Source organism: Eutrigla gurnardus, assembly GCF_963514095.1.
Source record: "Eutrigla gurnardus genome assembly, chromosome: 14".
NCBI lineage: Eukaryota > Metazoa > Chordata > Actinopteri > Perciformes > Triglidae > Eutrigla > Eutrigla gurnardus.
Genome location: NC_139937.1, coordinates 21850830 through 21869817, shown reverse-complemented (window position 1 = coordinate 21869817; position 18988 = coordinate 21850830). Strand labels below are relative to the sequence as shown.

At 44.4% G+C, this 18988-nt stretch overlaps 1 protein-coding gene across 1 annotated transcript in view; it reads left to right on the top strand.

Moving 5' to 3' along the window:
- The window catches only part of thsd7ab (thrombospondin, type I, domain containing 7Ab), a 126735-nt gene that overhangs the window by 56879 nt on the left and 50868 nt on the right, over window positions 1-18988 (top strand). The window contains exons 8-13 of the mRNA XM_084027302.1: window positions 2671-2865; window positions 3284-3322; window positions 3624-3659; window positions 6160-6391; window positions 17575-17690; window positions 18589-18724. Of these exons, the coding sequence (XP_083883428.1) occupies window positions 2671-2865; window positions 3284-3322; window positions 3624-3659; window positions 6160-6391; window positions 17575-17690; window positions 18589-18724 (754 nt within the window). The remainder of the gene's footprint in view (window positions 1-2670; window positions 2866-3283; window positions 3323-3623; window positions 3660-6159; window positions 6392-17574; window positions 17691-18588; window positions 18725-18988) is intronic.

Sequence of the window (18988 nt, the reverse complement as noted above, 5' to 3'; positions counted from 1 at the left end):
CTTCCCCTCTCACAGTGGGGGGGGGGGGGGGATCGGCTCATTCAGGGTTCTGAATGAGACCTGCTCGGGTCCCTGTCACTTCTCATTCCCATGCCTTCTCAGCTCCATCGTGATTGGTTCACTGCCTTTCTGACATCTTAATGCAAAGTCTTTCTGAAGCTCGAGCGATTCCACTAGAAACCTCCGCTCGGCCGCCGAGAGGTTTACATCTTCCTGAGTGTATCCGTCGATTACGGGAGGAAGTCGTCTCCGCTGGGTTCACGGCAGCAACGCCACATGCGGGTTAATACAATCCAGGAGCTCATGAATAAAACATGGCCGATGGTGTAGAAATGTGGGAATCCCATGTGAGTTGGCTCTTATGTTTCCATGTTGGAGATTGCATAGTGTGAATATATAATATACAGATGATCCATAGAAAGGGTCATAATCAACTGTCATGTCAATAAGAAGAACACACGTGACGTGTTTTGAATTATTTCTGTGCGTTGCATTAATCCACGGATGTCGGGGACGTCAGCTGATTTACATGTTTGATGCTTTACAGATGCACTCTGTGATTAAACATTAATCACTAATACGGTTTTTACACCGTTAAGTTTGGGTTCAAAGCCGTAACTCAACGGTCCACAGATTTTTATAAACTGCAAGAAATAACAGATTTATACATATACGTTGTCGCTTGTTAAATAATGTAAATATTACGTATAAATCTTTGAATGACGTGCACTAGCCTCGTGTTTGCAAACCTGACCTGGTTCAAGTCGGCTTCATATCAAACATCACAAGAGAGGGAAGTTGGATCTGGAGTTCAGTAGATCTTTTTTCCGTCTCCTCGCTGCTGCGAGGAAACCGTGATTTATTTCCTTCTCGTGTCTGAAGATCAAAGAACACAACGTTGATGCCTAAAACAGTTCGGAGAACGTCCTTCACAAGTCGTCTCGGGGAGAACAGACGTCTTTTCCATCCAGATATGGTAGACGTGAGATTTCCGTGTCTTCTTTGCTTATAAAGCAGGTCCAGCTGCTAAAACGAGAGCTGTCTATCCATGCATCCTGTTCTCAGAAGTGAAGCCAAAGTTGAAGTGCCTTAAACTAACATTCTCTCTGCTGGCCATCAGGGGGTGACTCGCCACCGTCGCTACCACGCTACCAATGCTAGTTAGCTGCTAAGATGACTTTAACACTTAGCTGTAAAGTTGAACCTTGAATTATAGAAGCTAACTTTGTTAGCAGCTTCACACCAGAATCCACATGGATCCAGATCCTGTAAGGGTGCTGCTCGGGGTGCCAGTCCACCCGTCGCTCCTCCACAGTCCAAATATGTCACTGGTAGACAAAATCCAAGATGGTGACGGCTGAAATGCCGATCTTGTAGTCCACAAACCTAACGCCTAAACGCTGACCAATCAGAGCACATTGGGCTTTTCAGGAGGGAGTCTTAAAGAGACAGGCGCATTGAATCAAGCGTGTCAGGCGGAGGATGAATACCGATATATCCAGAAAAATACAAAAAGATGTTTTGCAAAAGAGCCTGTTCTGGTAGAAAATAACAATTTTACCAGAACAAATGGAACGGGCAATAAATGTCCACTTAAAGAAAACACCGGGCCACGATTAAGCCTCACAGCTGTTCATCTTCTCAGCGGTCCAAACATCTTTGTTCTCAAGTGGAGTTTGAGGGAGAAAATCTCATTCTTATAATGGAGTTTATGAAAGTGTGTCCTCAACCGGCAACTCGATTCGACATGGTTCACTCAGGTTCATTCATATGTTCTCCTTCTGAAGAGACTTTCATCTCGGATTTATTCTCATAATCATATAAAATTACATTACAGGTAAATGAGCCAATATAATAAATAGAGCAGGAGGAGTTTATATGATAACACAAACATTACCGTTGTAATTGCACATATAATACTAATGAGGATATCATGGTAAAATTAGACTTTAATAAAAATATAATCACATAACACAAAGGACTATCAGCAGTGCAGTACTGTCTCAAGAGGATTCCCTTATATAACCATCAGTAATGGGCTGAAATTAAAAATCCTCTTACTTCATTTTACTAAATGGTCCTCCTCCTCTTTTATATGATACAATGAAAATTCTTCTGAACAAACTATGATTGAATACGTGGAAACCCAGATGGTCGTTCCCGAACTCCAACATTTACTCATAAACACATATGGACTTTTAGGAAGTAATAGCCATTAATTGATTGCACAAATAAAACCACCTGTTTTGGCTTTTCAACATAAAAGTTTTACATTTTTGGCAACAGTCTTTACCCAGGAAACACAGATGTTCCTTCCTCAGTAACAACGTTTACCTGGAAACACATCTGGATTTTTTTCAAATAAATAACTCACAAACGAAATATGGAAATGTAAAACCATCTGTTTTGACTTTCAAGAGAAGACTCGAGGCCCAGAAAGCCGACGCCAACGAGTCGTTACCCGGAAGCACAGATGGAAGTTTCTATGTGATAACTGACTAGTGGCTGGTTTCCTCCTTAGTTTCATGCTGCAGTTACATGTAGTATTAAACATGATAATAAAACGACTTCACTGTAATTCTTCCCAAATCGTTACCCCGTTATCATCGCATACAATACAAACTTCCTCCAACATGTGACCGTGTTATTGTCTGTCACCGTTTTCTCCAGGCGAGGGTGTCGACGGGAGTCTCTGCACGTCCTCGCCGGCTCCAGAGCCGGTGACCTGCGAGGTGCCTTGCTCGAGGGACTGTGTGCTCAGCGATTGGACACCCTGGTCCACCTGCTCCCAGACCTGCTCCAGTAAGACCATTGAGGGGAAGCAGATGAGAACCCGCTCCATCCTGGCCTACAACGCCGGGGAAGGTGAGTCTCACCTGCAGACGTCTCTTTACGGATATATATATATATATATATATATATATATATATGCAGATGAGGCTGGGATATTGGCTTAGTCATGGCCTTTCAAGTCGTCCTCTGCTGTCACTCACTGAATGTCTGGATTTCACACTTGTCTGCTTGTGCGTTTGTCCTTATCTCCACCAGTCTGCTTATCAGTGCCGGTGATTATTTCTATCGGACTGTCTCCTCTCCTGACACTTACTTTTTATCGGTTTCTCAGATTGTTCCTCTGCATACGCTCCGCTTTTAAATCTGCGTGTGCGTCCGCTCGTCTGCCTGTCCTTCTTTTTGTCATGTCTCCAAACGCTTCCCCGTCTTATCTCAGTGTGTGTGTGTGTGTGTGTGTGTGTGTGTGTGTGTGTGTGTGTGTCCCTCACAGTCACAGCGATGGTTGTGGCCTGGATCACAGTGATGGAGGGTAAACAGCTGTAATTAAGAGTTCGCTGGTAGCCGTTTCAAACCTCTAGCTGTGTGTCTACAAGTAGCGAAAATGATCAGCTTGTTTTTATGTTTTAAAAAAAATGACATTATCATAACCGCTTTAGGGGTGACTTGTAATTGATTTAGATTGTATTCAGCTGCAGTCGGGGCTCGTTGGCCATGTGTGAAATAGCTTGGATGTATTAGCTGCTTCCTGTTGTGCTGCAGTAGTGTTACCTGGTGTACTGCATGACTCACCTGTCTCATTAACACTAACAGTTTATCTGTATTTATCCAAGGTCTTTCTCAGGTGCCAAAGTTTCCAGAACTTTTTGGTAAATCTTCATTATTAGACTAGAAATAGATAGCAGCTGTGTGTTTGTTGTAGCTTTAGAGGAATCATATCAAACCACCTCCTGCTGTCTTTACCGACACACTCCTTTATGACAGACTCACTCTCATCCTAAGAACAATATCCGAAAGAGGTTCCCCCCCGCCGGGTAGATTATCTGATTAGATTTAGAGCTCCTTCGCAGATTTCGTAGCTCCTGTGTTGCATATAAATGAAAATCAAAATCTAAAAATATTGAAACTACAGGAACTTCTCAAAGCTCTAGGTTCATATTAATCAGCAAACACCAATAGGTTGGCAAAAAAAAGATGTGCTAATTATACATGAATATGCGTTATTAATGACCTGTTTAGCATAACTGCTTACGTTTAATTCATGGTGGTTATTATGGGACTTTTTGAAACCTCTAACTCTCAGTTGGATGATGCTAAGTGAGACTTTCTCCAGCTCTTTTGTGAACGAGCAGTTTAATGTTTGCATGCAGCTTTTCGAGGTCAATGTTCAGCAACACACTCGCGCTCATTTGAGGCACCGTGTCACGGCGGCGTTGGGACGAGCGGCGCCGCCGTTGTTGGCTGGCATGGCGCAGTCAGCAGAATGCCTGTCGTCCCCGGTAACAGGCAGGTTGAGTTTTGTCTGAGCTGACAGTCGGTGATTCAGGGCCGACTGTGTGTACACCGCCGCTCGTTATGGAGCTGGCTCTCTGTCCCATAATGCATCTGGATCTCTGATGAAATTGTCATGTGACAAAGCCTCCATCGACACGACTGACCGACGACTCACAAGAGAAATGAGAAGGAGCCTAGAAGAGGCTAGCCGTAGAAAGATGGAGGGATTCAGAGAGTCAGAAGTGAAGCTGTTGCTGAAGTGCCTTAAACTATCATTCTCCCTGCTGGCCACCAGGGGGTGACTCCTCTCTGGTTGTATAGAAGTCTATGAGAAAATGGTCCTACTTCTCTCTGCTGGCCACCAGGGGGCGACTCCTCTCTGGTTGAATAGAAGTCTATGAGAAAATGGTCCTACTTCTCTCTTGATGTATTATCTCAGTAAACATTGTAAACATGAGTTTATGGTCTCAATCTCTAGTTTCAAGTCTTCTTCAATCCAGCATGATGTTCATTTAGTACATTATGGTCCATTTAGAGTCCACCAGACCAGAAAGCAGGGGATGCTTTAGGGGGCGGGGCTTACCTGCTGATTGACAGGTCACTACCACGCTATCAATGCTAGTTAGCTACTAAGATGAACACTTAGCTGTCAAGTTGACCTTGAATTATGAAGCTATCTTTGTTAGCAGCTTCACACCAGAATCCAGATGAATCCAGATCCAGTAAGGGTGCTGCTCTGTGTGTCTTGTGTTCATCAGATCCACCCGTCGCTCCTCCACATTCCAAATATGGTCACCTACTTCACTGGTTGCTAAAATTACAAGATTGAGGCTTCAAAACTCTCGTCCACAACGGTTGACATCACCATGACATCGTCCACTCCTTATATACAGTATATATATGTCTGTCTATAGTTAAGAGTCCACCTGCCTGCCTGTAGTATTAGTCTGTAGTGTTATTAATACCTACAGGGAAATACGATCGATTAGAAATGCATAGAACCCCCGTTATCAGGAGGATTGTGTGGTTAATTACTCAGGAAGCTGCCTCAGAAAATCAATGACATCAACATGATGTTGTTAAAGCTTTCAAGGAAGAACTCATATTGCTGGAAAACTACTATAAATATGTGTGTGTTTATATATATATAACACACACACACACACACACACACACGCTGGCTGTGTATATCTATATACACAACTTTCTAATTACAGTGAAGTCTGAAGGTCCATGCCGTGTGTCGGAAGCGTTTGTTAAACAGAATAACATCAGAGTATTCTTACTATAAAGAGGTTTCATGTGTGTTGGCGTAGGTTTCATTTAGTGAGTCACACACATTCAGATGTTTCAGGAGGAAAACAACAACAACCGTTAATAGATCTCCTCCATGGAGGATCCAAGACGTCTGCTCTTCATCCATCACTCAAATCTAAATACCACTCCATCTGGTATTAAAGATGTATTTTTATTTTGGGCCAGTTACAACTGTTTTTCTTCACCGCTCCCTGTTTGTTATTGTGTCATGTGACTCGTTGCCGGGAGACAGCGGTGGAAACGTGACTGAGAGCTGGAGAGCGGAGTTTGTTGTGTCCCTTCGTGTTATCTAGAGGATTCCAATGTCACGGCTGAATAATTAGATGAGATGCCAGAATGATAATTCTCTGAGGTTCAAGAACAAACAAAAAGAGAAAAATGTTTTTTTTTTCCTCGGTAGAATCTTAAGAAAAAGTTGTCACACATTTATGACAACAACATGAGTCTGCTGGTTGCAGAAACAAACCCTCCTAGTGGACAAACGTCTCTCAGAAACATAAAAGTCATGTTGAAGAATTCCTTCCCGCGTCGGCTTCACCGTGTTTTGCTGTTTCTCAGGTGGAGCCTTGTGTCCGAACAGCAGCTCCCTGCAGGAGGTACGCAACTGTAACGAGCACGCCTGCACGGTTTACCACTGGCAGACGGGGCCCTGGGGCCCCTGCACCGAGGACCCCTCCGCCTCCAGCCTCAACGCCTCCCGAGCTGACGGTCCGGGAGCCTGCTCCATGGGGATGCAGACTCGGAAGGTCATCTGCGTCCGGGTCAACGTGGGTCAGGTGCCGCCCAAGAAGTAAGCTTTCTTATTCCTTTTCTTCTTTCCAGCACTTAGTAAACGTTTTGTTGCCGCAGCAACGTCATTCGGACTCGCTGGTTATTTCTCGCTTGGCCAGTTTGTTGGTGTTTAGAACTGTGAAATCAGCGCTTTGAGAAATGTGTGTTGAGAGGAAAATAGCTGAACATCCGCGTGCCATTCGGATCCAAGAGTTTACTTTGAAATGGCAGATTCCACTGATTTTATCTAAACGGCGGAAAGTAATCGGTTAAATCTCGAGCTGCAGTTCGGAGAGCGTCGGCGCTCTTCTGAAGGACCTCTTTTGTTTCGGTGTGTTGCTCGACGAACACAGAAAAGGTCAGATTGTTCTTCGAGCGAACGTTTAAAAAAGTCTTTCTTACATCGGGAGGTCAAACTGACCTGTGAACAGCTGTTAGAAACAAGACTTGTGTTTCAGTAAACTGGAACGATTGAACGGTATGTGAAGATGTGTGTGTGTGTGTGTGTGTGTGTGTGTGTGTGTGTGTGTGTGTGTGTGTGTGTGTGTGAGAGAGAAACATTGAAAACAAGCGAGATTATAAAACAAAAGGAGAGTCGGGAGGTGAGAGGCGGATACGAGCAGCGGCTGGTTGGGAGGGAAGATGACAGCAGGAGAGAGAAAGTGAGTCAGTGAGGAGGAAAGAGAAACAAGGCGGCGGCGGCGGCGGCGTTGACGGAGCGTGTTAAGTAAGCAGAGCACACTCCACGTGAAGTTAACTCCCAATTCATATCTGCTCTTCGCAGGCGACCGCAGATAAATAAATAATCTCTCGTCCCTGAAAGCCTAATTAACCCCGCCGTTTTGGGGGCGGGCGGTAATTTCTCATTGATGATAATGACGGTAATTAAATGGGATTGATACTTTAAGGCAATTTAATCACGAGGCAGATGAGAGACAAGATGCTTGCGGTTACCTCTGGAGAGAATGCACCGTATGAGGCGGCTTCGGAAATATGTTGCGTAGAGTTAGCGGCTGCCAGGCGTATCGGCTGCAGCCGGGAGTCAGCTGTGCTCGGCTGACTCACTCGACGACGCCAGATAAAGATGAAGGAGACAACTATCACCAAATATGAGGAAATACGAACAAGACTGATCTTCAAAAAAGATCCTCTCATGCACGTTGAGTTCCTACGATGCCGTATCAGGACCACTGTAGGAAAAAAAAACTGAGCCAAGAGATGGGGGCAATATTCGGAGAAAAGAAGTCACAAATTTGTGAGTTTATTAAAATGCTAACAACCGGCATGTATGCTAGCTAACTTTCCATGAATGTATTTATTTATTCGTAATGAATCATCCCAACAGTGTGACAACGCCTCGTTAAGGTCCTTAGGGTGATGATGTTGATGCTTATTGTTGGGTGGGGCAGTCGGGTTAAGATGCTAGCGGTAGCTTTCACTTGTTGTCATAGCAACGGCAAACATCCGGTGTTGGTGGAAGCAAGACTCTTGTTTATATCGGCTACGACAAATATAAGCTACCACTAGCACCTTAGCCCAAATTTGCCACTTTATAACCCCCCCAACCCCCCCATAAGATGACAATTTGTCCTCATATGAATAAAACCAACAATAAGCATCAACATCATCACCCTAAGGACCTTAACGAGGCGTTGTCACACGTTGGGATGATTCATTAGAGACATAAATGAAAATTCATAGGAAGTTAGCTAGCATAGATGCCGGGTGTTAGCATCGTAATAAAGTAGCAAAATATTGTAACCCCCTCTTGGCTCCGTTCCCCCCCCCCCCCTACAGCGGCCCTACTATGCCATCATACTTGTACACGCTTAGTTCCTAACTCAGTAAATTCCTCTTCCTCCCCGGCGAGGTTATCAGTGAGGAGAGAACGCGGCATCCATTATGTAAAGGGTCCGGGTGTGTTGTGTTTCATGGAGAGCACCACGCGGTAAAATGAAGATTAATGTCCGGCTGCAGCTGCACTCGCCGGGATGCAGAAGAGAGCTGGAAGTCCGTTTAAATTCACTCCTCCATCCACTCGGGCCGACCAACGCGAGCCGGGCGGGTCGGAGAGTAGCCGGTGGTTAAAAGTGTCAAGGTTAATGGCATTACAACGGGGAGTAAAATATGTTTCGGTCGATTTGCCTCCATTATCTTTCTGTGTTTCACCGGTCAATAACTTTATATAATCAAGTATCAGTTGAATAAAAAGGTCAAAAAGAACATGTGACAGCGTCACTAATGACGGACGAGGAGCCCCATCAAGCCCCCACTCAGCTTCTCAGCAGGGCCGTGTTGTTGTTATTGACCCGGCCCGGCGCCCTCTGAGGGATTCTGGGTAATGAAAATATTCCAGCAGGTGTTTGACATTTTCAGCCATTCTGTTCCATTAAATAGTGACTTATCTGACATGCAGGATAGCTTTCTTTTATTGTCTTCACTTTTTGTTTTCACTGTAGAATTGTTTTCCACCGCGAGGGGGGGAGGGTTGGAAGAGACGTACGAAAATCAATGTCTAGTCCATTTAGTGCCCAGCTACAGCTGAGAGATCTCCCCTCATTCTAAAATGATTACTTTCAGCGAATAGAACACTCGATTTTCAACACAAAACTACACTTAATAAATAACAACGTGATTTTCTGATGTTATTCTTATTCTTCAACCATTCAGAATCGATCTGACCCTTTTTTTTATTACATCATGCTTTCTCATCATTTCCAGTTTGAGTTGGGGGGGTGCATTGTTTCGGTGGTTTTGAGGATTGTTCTGGGATGTTTCGTTGTTACTTTGAGTGATCTTATAATAATAATCATGATAATAATAGTAATAATAATACATTTTATTTATAGGTGCCTTTCAGAGCCCTCAAGGACACCGTACAGTGAATAAAAACAACCAATAACTTCTGCTGTTGGTGTTGAGTAATGTCACTCTGAATTACGGATCAAGCCTCCATCCATAAATCTATGATTTAGGGTCTAGTTGAACCTCCGCATCGTTTTATTGACATATATTCCACTTCCTTGGCAATGGTATTAATATTTGTTAGGGTCAGGTTAAAGCTGTGATTTTTTTTTTTTTCCTGGAGGAAACATGATCAGATTTTGGGGACGATACCCGGGAAAATAACAGGATCTCAATTCACAGAATTCCTGGCATTCAACTCGTAATCTGACCTCTTCATAAAATACAGATGACATTGAGAAGTTTGGTTGAGAAGTGAACACAGTGAATAGGAATAAACCAAAGACGCCAAAGAAGTTGTGTTTGTCGTCCCGTCCTGCTGGAGTCTCTTCTTCTGTCCACCGGCGGCGCTGTCCGTGGTGCTGAAGAAGAAACTTGTTCTGCCTCGATGCCTCAGCGTCCGTTGTTACGTTCCTCTATGTGCTGTGACTGTCGTAGACGATGCCATTCAACGCCTTCAGGTGGATTTCCTCAGGCCGGCGTTGGGGGTTGGGGGGTCCGGGGTCCAGTAACTGGATGTAAGCCAGCGTGTAGACCTCCTTTGTAGTGTATTAGAAAGAGGCTCTCGGACAATGTGGCGACTTCATTTCAGCCATGAAAGTTTTAGTTGTTGGCCTGAACGATCTCACACACACACACACACACACACACACACACACACACACACACACACAGACACACACACACACACACACACACAGAGGGGACATCATTTAAAGACCTCATGGGAAAATGACTTTGACTCTTCAACTCACAATGACAGACTCTGCCACCAGGATCGCTCCTATTAGGTTGATTGCCAATTAGCCAACATTCGTCAGCCATAAAGGAGGTCTGGCAATCAGCGCTTTGATAAGCAAGTTTTCAAATCAACGTGAGGCAATTAACGGAGCAGGGAGGAGGCCGTATTATCTGTACTTAACATGCATGAGCGTCGGCCTGAACAGAAACAAACAAATACAGCTTGTGTGCCACGTAGAGGGGAACGGTTTGTCATATGAGACGAACCGAAGTCTCAAGTTTACGATAACAGCAACGATATGATCGGCATTTGTAAAAAATAGAGGGTTAGTAAATATTGTTGGCCGTTAGTTTAAACCTTCCTGATATCTCAGCATGTATATTACCCCTTAAAAGGCAGTCAATCATAACGCTGCACTGCTCCTCTCTCTCGACCACACACACAGCGGATACCAATCTACCAACCAATCAGTGGTGTCAATTTGCATACATTTTTTTTCCGAAAGCAAAATGAAGGAAAATCCATCCCGGCTGTAAACTATCAGCTTTTTAAAGGCAACAAAATATGGAAACACTGAGTCGCCATCTTTCTCAGCTCAGCTTCCTGTTACTCTATAGAGACGCCCTCTGGTGGTGTCTGCTGGTCATTATGACACATCGCACCAATACAGCATCATAAACTATATTTATGACAGTAGTGAAAATCGCACCGTCAGAATATGGAAATAACATGGTACACCGTGATACCGTAATACCATAAAACCGCCCAATGCTAGTGTCCAGTTTGATGAAACTGTCTACCCAAGAACTACAACATCAGCTGTTCCCATTTTCAACAAGAAAATATAAAGACTGTGTAGCGAACACAGACATACTGCTTTGGTCTAGAGTACATCATGCATTATATAATATAGGAATGGTTGATATGTATACCTTGCGGTATCATTATTGTAATACACTCATTTGCAATCTATACGGAGCCGTTAGAAATTCTCTCCAAATGAGCCTCCTTCCCACCAGACGGGCTATTTGAATGTGAAGACCAAAGCGTTGGGATACTTGTGCTTTTCATACGGATTCCCTTCGTGCTCCATCTGCATTCATTATGTTCGACATCATTTATTCAGCTCTCTCCTTTAACTTGACACCCTGTCTGTTGAGTCCACGGGTTGTCATGAAAGCATTTGCTCTTTATTTCCTATCATCCCTGTAGATCTAACAGACCTCTCTGTTGTTTGTTTTTTAATTTAAATCCATTGATTTCTACATTTCTTGACCGAAACAAAAACCCAACGATGAAACGGCTTCCATCTGTTGCTCCGGTGTTTTCTTGCCTGCAGTCGGGAGCGACTTTATGTTTTTTATTGTTTTTTTTGGGGGGGTTTTTTCCATCTGTCTGTGTGTCTTCATCTGGCAAAATTCAACTGGCAGGAAGTGTTGATCAGTGCACCCATGGGATCCCAGCAGAACAAACAAACATGGCCACCTGCACCCTGCGTATGCAGATGTGCCCTGTCGCATTCATCGATGGATCTGAGCTGTCTTCCTCCCGCAGCCCGAGGCACTGAACCTCTCAGTGTGCATGTACACACACACACACAAAGACATAAACACACACTGTCAAAGGCCAATTGAAACGGGAGGCACAACAGAGACAAATATGTCAGAGCCTCCGGCTGGAGCCGCTATCATCCTATCGAGAAAGCTGTTGTGGTGTGAGGAGGGAGGGAGGAAAAAAACAAACAACAACATCGTCTGCTTATTGATTCAGACAGTCTGTGTGCCCGACCAAATGTGTGTTTGTATAATCACACTGATGCTGCGGAATGTGTGGAAAAAAAGAGGGAAACTGAATGATTCATGGTTATGGTGTTCGACAGTAGCTGCATTAAGCTCAGTCAATCATCTCCCCGTCGTGTTCTCTAATGGAGGCTGTGTGAAGTCCCTGTTCTTCACTGTGACAGATAGATTTAAAGCCCCGGAGGAGGAGGAGGAGGAGGAGGAGGAGGATGAGGAGGATGAGGAGGAGGAGGAGGAGGCCAAAGACACCGCTGAAGGGCTCCTCCAAGTAACTGTTTTATGCTAAATTAAACAAATGATGTTCTTGTTTTGTATTTTGATAATGAAATTAATTAGGCCTTATCGTCTCCCAGCAGACCTTGTTTTGTGTGCACGTGCGTGTGCACGCTCTCTTAAAACTACTGACAGTTCTTTGAATCTCCTCTCTTCATCCCGTTCAACCATCTGCTTGTTTTTTTTTTTTTTCTCTCACGCCCGAGCAGATTCCTCGCGGCGCTAATATCAGCGAGTGAAACGTGAGCGTGAGCTTAATGTCGTGCTTTGGGACGCGCCCCCGGCGCCGTGTCGTACACGCTGCTCGCCAACAAATCACGACATTTAAAGATCATTATGAGATTGTGACACTGACTGGAAGCGGCGAGTCGGTTAGAAACCACACGCCACATTACCGGCCGGAGTCAGTCACGCCGTTTACATGCCGACAAACACACGAGGGGATCTCTGAAAGTTATGTGAAAATAGTGACACTAGACCCGAGGTCTTCAACGTTTCCAGGCCAAGAACCCCCAAGGCCTACAGAGACCCAGTGGAGGGACCCCCAAGGCCTACAGAGACCCAGTGGAGGGTCTCTAGGTCTCTAGGGTCAGATTCATATTTTAATTCTATTTTGGCATTTCTACGTCACAATTTCTCAAGTTTTTGGAAGAAAAATAATTTCTGGGACCTCCTGCAGTAACTCTGCAGACCCTGTAGGGGTCCCGGACCCCCCTGTTGAAGACCTATGCGTTAGGCTGAGAACTGAGCATCTTGTAAATAAGCATTTATTTCCTCAAGCAAAGACCACATCAGAGACAACGGGAGGAATAAAGCAGGAAAACAAAACGTACACGTAATGAAAAATGCATAAATGACAATATTCCAGCTTCACACCGCTCCGTCTCCCCGCCAGCATTGTGTAGCAACGACTGCTGTCGCGTTCTGCCAACAAACACGGAATGTGTTGTTGTTGTTTGTTTCCGAAACCTGAAATGTAATTATATTTGAATCATCTGTAATAGATAATACATCCGAGGGGCTACGATAGATAATTACAGTCAAACGGGATCAAAAGAGGTGATTCTCTCCGTGGAGGGAAACGTGAGTCAACTCTCTGGCCTTTATGTAAATCACTTAATCACACGGGTCGGATACAAAGCGGCTCGTGGGAGACGAGTCGGGAGCTGAGGAAACACATTTACATGAGAAGAAGAGAGAAGCACCCGATCCTGCTCATCCTTTCCACCCAAATCCTAATTTAGGTGTCAGATATGGAGACTTAACTGCCCACGGGAAGTAACCATCCACACAATCATCTTCTCTTTTTTTTCTTTTTTTTTGCAGCGACTGATCGTATTAAGGCTCTCCGGGGGCTTTGTGCCAATCCCAGCATGCACTTCACGCCGGTCTGTGAGCAAACACACAGACAAACAGCCACACTTCACATCCAGCCTCCTCACCATTTAGATTTAGAGTCTTAGAGTTTAAAGGAAGCATGGAGAGAGAGGAGGACATGCAGTCTAACCGAAACCCGATCCACAAGCAGGACCAGGAATCATCTTAACTTTAGGAAAACTTTATTTACTTAGAAAGAAAACAGGGTTACAAAGTTGCATTGAGATATTTAAATCTAAGATAAGCAAACATTTTTTAAAGAATTAATTAGGGCAAAGAGGCACCGATGAAATTAGTGTCCGGCACTAAAACCGATTCATGGGACTGTTTAACGGTCTGTTTGCTGCTTTGGCTGAATGATTTAAAAATATCTAATTAAAAGGATGATGTGATTTTTGCCTTTAACACATATTGAACCTCCTGTGATGTGAACATCGCAGCGGACCACATTGTAACTTTTGATAATGTTCCAATGAATCGTGCAGCTGGTTTAGTCTGTTTGTTCAGGGCGAGGGGTCGTAGTTCATGTCTGCATGAAGCAGAGGGACATCTTCACGTGTCTTCGTCCAGTAAATCTCCACCCTGACCTCCTCTGACCTTTCATGACACGACAACTATGTCTGTTTGCTAACGAGAGAAGAACGTTTTTTTTTTTTTTGGGAAATTGGAGTCCTTTTTCTTTTTAGAATATATATATATATATATATACACATACATACACACACACATAAACGTATAGACATTTTAGGGATTTTAACATTCGATCGATGCTGTTGTTGTTTCCTGTGTGAAATCTAAAAGGGAAACAAGTCTTTTAGTGCTCTCTGGTCCAGTTTGGTATTCAGAGCCCGTTCCTCCTGAATCAAAGGCCAAAGTCGAGCAGTATAACGCTGCTGTTTTATCTAAATGGAATATTGTTTTATTGCCCACGCTCTCTCCACATCCAACACCAGTGGTAAATTATAGCAGGTTTGCGTAGCGGAGGGAGTTAAACAAGGTCAGACGTTTAATCCTCTTTGTCAAAGAGCTCAGAGTCACATCATCTAATAACGCTCATCCCTGAAAGCCAGAGGCACATGATCAATCAATCAGTAAGCAGAAGAAATACAACACCCATAATCCTTTTACAAAACGTGTATATATATATATATATACTGTATTTAAAACCAAAACACCTTCAGCTGCAACATTGTTGAGATATTTGTTTATGATTTGATTCTGTTACTAGCCGATAGAACTGGGACATTCCTCAGTATCCTCATGATTGATAACCTGATTTATAGAGTTATGTAACACACTCCAATAGTCCCTCTAAAGAAAGCTGTTTGGAGATGAACTTGAACAAAACAAAGTCAAAAGTTGTGTTTATTTCATTCCGTGCACCTGCAGGTTTGAAATGGGCCTCCTGCGTAAAAAATAAATCGTTTTTTTCCATCTGTTCTCCGTAAACTTTGATTGTGTTTAGATCTGGCAGATTTCTGTGTGCTGTTTATTTCTGTCTGCATGAAGCATCCTCCGCCTCGATAAAGAGCCGCGTGATCCCCACAGACTGCAGACGCGGCAGACTTAAAATAGCTTTGTGTATAATCTCATAACGGTCCTGCTTGCATCGGAGGATTGTTCTGCGTTCTCGGGTTCAGGCGTTCATCCTCGGCAGCCTCGCTCGGTGCTTCAGTGTCCTCCAGCCAGACACCTGTTCATTCACTGCTTTACGGCTGAAGGCTGGGAATGGAAATGTGTCCTCCCCCTGCAGCATCCGGCAGCTGTGTTGTGTTTTTTTAATTCTGTGTTTTTTATTCCTGGGGACCGTTCACTTGTGTGAAGACACCGGAGGAATTGTTCTGCCCGAGAGGGATTTAGCTCCTTCTATTGGTATTAAAAATAAATCTCTCCTTGTGTCGCTGTTACATTATTACATGTTCCCCGCGAGGTTCCCTATCGGCTCCCTGATAACAATGTGGGACGACATTAGAGGGCGTTAGACGTGACCCAGATGATCATCCGTAGGATGAGACAACAAAGCGGCGGCGGCGGCGGCGTCCCGCGGCGTTCCAGAGATCAGATTACAAGATGTCATCCTGCAGGTCTCTCTCGACCCATTTATCTGCTCCCGGTGGGATGCACGGGGACCTGAGGTGGGATTAACCATGATAACCCTTGTTCTAGAAACCTCGGCTTGACCCTTTATTCTGTGGGATTATCACTCTGATAGTAGACTCTAGTTAAAACACGAGGGTTTCAGTCCCGAGGCTTCTGGTCTGCTGGTTTTACAAGGACCGACGAGGTCCGGCTTCCTCGTGTAGACTTGCTCGACATCTCCTGTGACGCCTACATTGTTCTGTTGGGGGGGGGGGGGGGGGGGGGTACGACCACCTCCTCGCTGTTCAAGCACCGTGAGCCAGATGGCATACATCAGTCGTAAACTGGATGTGATTACGAAGGTTTTCATCAGTTTTTATTGCCCTAGATTGTGCCTGGAATAATTACATTCTGTATTCAAGCAATACCCAGATGGTAGCTGTGCCAAACCTCTACAGTGATATTTATTAAAGCCTTAAAAACGTGGTTTATATCTCTAGCCGCCACTGTGCTACTGCTGCATATATATGAAAGTCATCGGGGTCTGGCTGATGTTTTACAGTTGGGCTGAACCGTCTAGAGTTCACATAAAGCTGCTGCGGAGCTCCCGACGGGGCTCAGGAAAGTTCAGGTACCAGAAATCACACCAGCCGGATATAAAAAACTCATTCTGTGTCACACTCCTGTTTAACGAGCTTGATTACAGTATAATGATGCACCATAGCTCGACGAGTGATTATATAATAATTAAAATCAACAGGGATTTCTACAACTACTTTAATTTATTAAATTACAAAATACTTAGTTAATTTGGCGTCTTCAAAGCCACCAGACTCCAGTCAGACATCGTTTTACCTCCCTGATCATCCAAACACACTTCATTCACAATTTGACAGAAGCAAAATGAAACGGATCAAAACCTTCCTGGTGAGTTTTAACGACCAGCAACTCTGGATTAACAGTTTGAAGAGAGACTGAATTAGTAAAAACACATGATTCAAGGTCAACTTTACAGCAAGTGTTAACGTCATCTTAGTAGCTAACTAGCATTGGTAGCGTGGTAGCGACCTGTCAATCACCAGGTAAGCCCCGCCCCCTAAAGCATCCCCTGCTTTCTGGTCTGGTGGACTCTAAATGGACCATAATGTACTAAATGAACATCATGCTGGATTGAAGAAGACTTGAAACTAGAGATTGAGACCATAAACTCATGTTTACAATGTTTACTGAGATAATACATCAAGAGAGAAGTAGGACCATTTTCTCATAGACTTCTATACAATCTGACTTCTACAACTCAATATCCCAAACCCTCTCCATCCTTAGACCCTCGGTCTGGTCTGATCTGGCAAACTAAACCTCTGGAACAGAGTAGGGATGCCTCTCCCCGTACAGACAGATGTGTAGTAGATGATGTCTGCACGGAGTAGGCCAACACAATAAAAGGGCAGTAAAAAAAAAGCTCCATGATGATATATTTTATGGTCTCAGTGAGCCGTGGCTGTTTATTTTCTCTGACTGCATGTTCGCCGAGCGGTTGCCAGCTCGCGGTACACGCTGCTTCCTGTAGGTGGTAAAGTGCCTGTAACCAACACCGGCATCTAATCTGAGCTTTCAGAGCAACATGACATGAACTCTCTGCTACGCCGGGTCGTTAGCCTGGATGATGAAACGAGGATAATTAAACCTGCTGCAGCTTTGAAATCACTAGAAATCCATTTGTATCTGGTCTTCTGGGGCCAAAGGGTCGCGGGGATGTAATCAGTGTTGTTTTGTTGAGTTCCCGGTGATTTAAAAAGAGCCCTTTAACTGTGGGGTCACGGGGTCGGGGTCATAATAACCGTGTTGTCCTACTGCTGTACATCAACATAACTCAGATGTCCTCCGACCACCTGCCGTTTTTGTTTTGATGAATGTGTGACTGTTACCTCACCGTCCCGCTGTGTGTGTTGTTTTTTTGTGGCCCAGGTGTCCGGACGGCCCTCGGCCCACCACCGTGCGGCCCTGTCAGCTGCCCTGCAAGAAGGACTGCATCATGACGCCTTTCAGCGACTGGACGGCGTGTCCCGTCACCTGTGATGCAGGTACGGCGACTCTTAGTGTTTGTATTTCTGTTTTGTTTCATTCTTCAGTCTGACTTTGTTTATGAGGATTAAATACTCAATATTTGGGATCATACTTTCCGACTGTGTACGACAATAATCAATAACATCTAAAATAATCCACGTAAGCAGCTTTAAACTGACGCTGTGGAAACACGACACGTTAAACACTTGCACTCTCGCCTCCTCACGCATAACTAACTCAACGGTTTGGAACGCTGAACGACCTTTTGGTGACCTCTCTTTAGTGGTGGCTCGCCAGAGGCTACAAGCGTTGACGAGAGCATCCACTTGTTGTTGTTCATTTGGCCGTAAAAAAAAAGGTTCAAATAAGGGCCCTCTGTCAGGCAGCCATCGCCCGTCAAGCTGTAGAGCAAAAAAACATTAAATTGATTTACATCTGAAAATCATCAGCGTCCGTATTTTTGATGACCTCTTCGTGTGACACGGCGGCATAAATCACGCCGCCTCCATCCGCATTTGAATTTGATATCTTCACCTTGGGCAGAGGATTTGACGCCACCCACATCCAGAGGTGTAACATGGGTGGGGGTTCAGGGCTGTCCTGGGCCTCGTTTCATCTTAATTAACTACTTGAGGTCAAATCCGCACATGTAAACACCATAAATTTAATGTGAGTCAATTCCGAGGTCTAATGGGATTTTTCGACATCATCGTTGTGGTGCTTCACATCTCGGGTAATCACACTCGCTTGTTGTCTTACGATAGATGTCCAATTAGATTTGGGCACCGTATCCTCCGAGTCCGTTCTTCAGGGACGATTAACGGAGCGTCCTGCGCGTAGCTCATCATTTTGACACGTTTCTCATCACTTTCCAGACATTTCTCATTGTAATCCAATAATTGTTTGCGTGTTCAGCCGGGAACACCGTGAAGACGAAGCAGTCGAGGAAACGTCTCGTCATCCAGACGCCGTCCAACGGGGGTCAGGACTGTCCAGAGCTGCTGGAGGAGGAGCGGGACTGCGAGGTCCCCAAAACCTGTCCAGGATTCAGGTTAGGAGCACTACACACTGCAGGCCATGCCCCCTCTTCAAAATTATAATTTTGTAGTTTGAGATGTGGATGCAAGATGGTTTGTTTACTACAGTGTCAATTAGTAGTACTGCATACTATCATAACCATATATGAGTTCTTACATGAAAAAGTAAAACGTACAATGTAGAGTATAAATTAAATATTCAAGTAAAGTACATGAACGATACTTGAGTAAATGTAACGTTACTTAGTTACCTGACGTGGTTCTGTAGAAGAAAACAC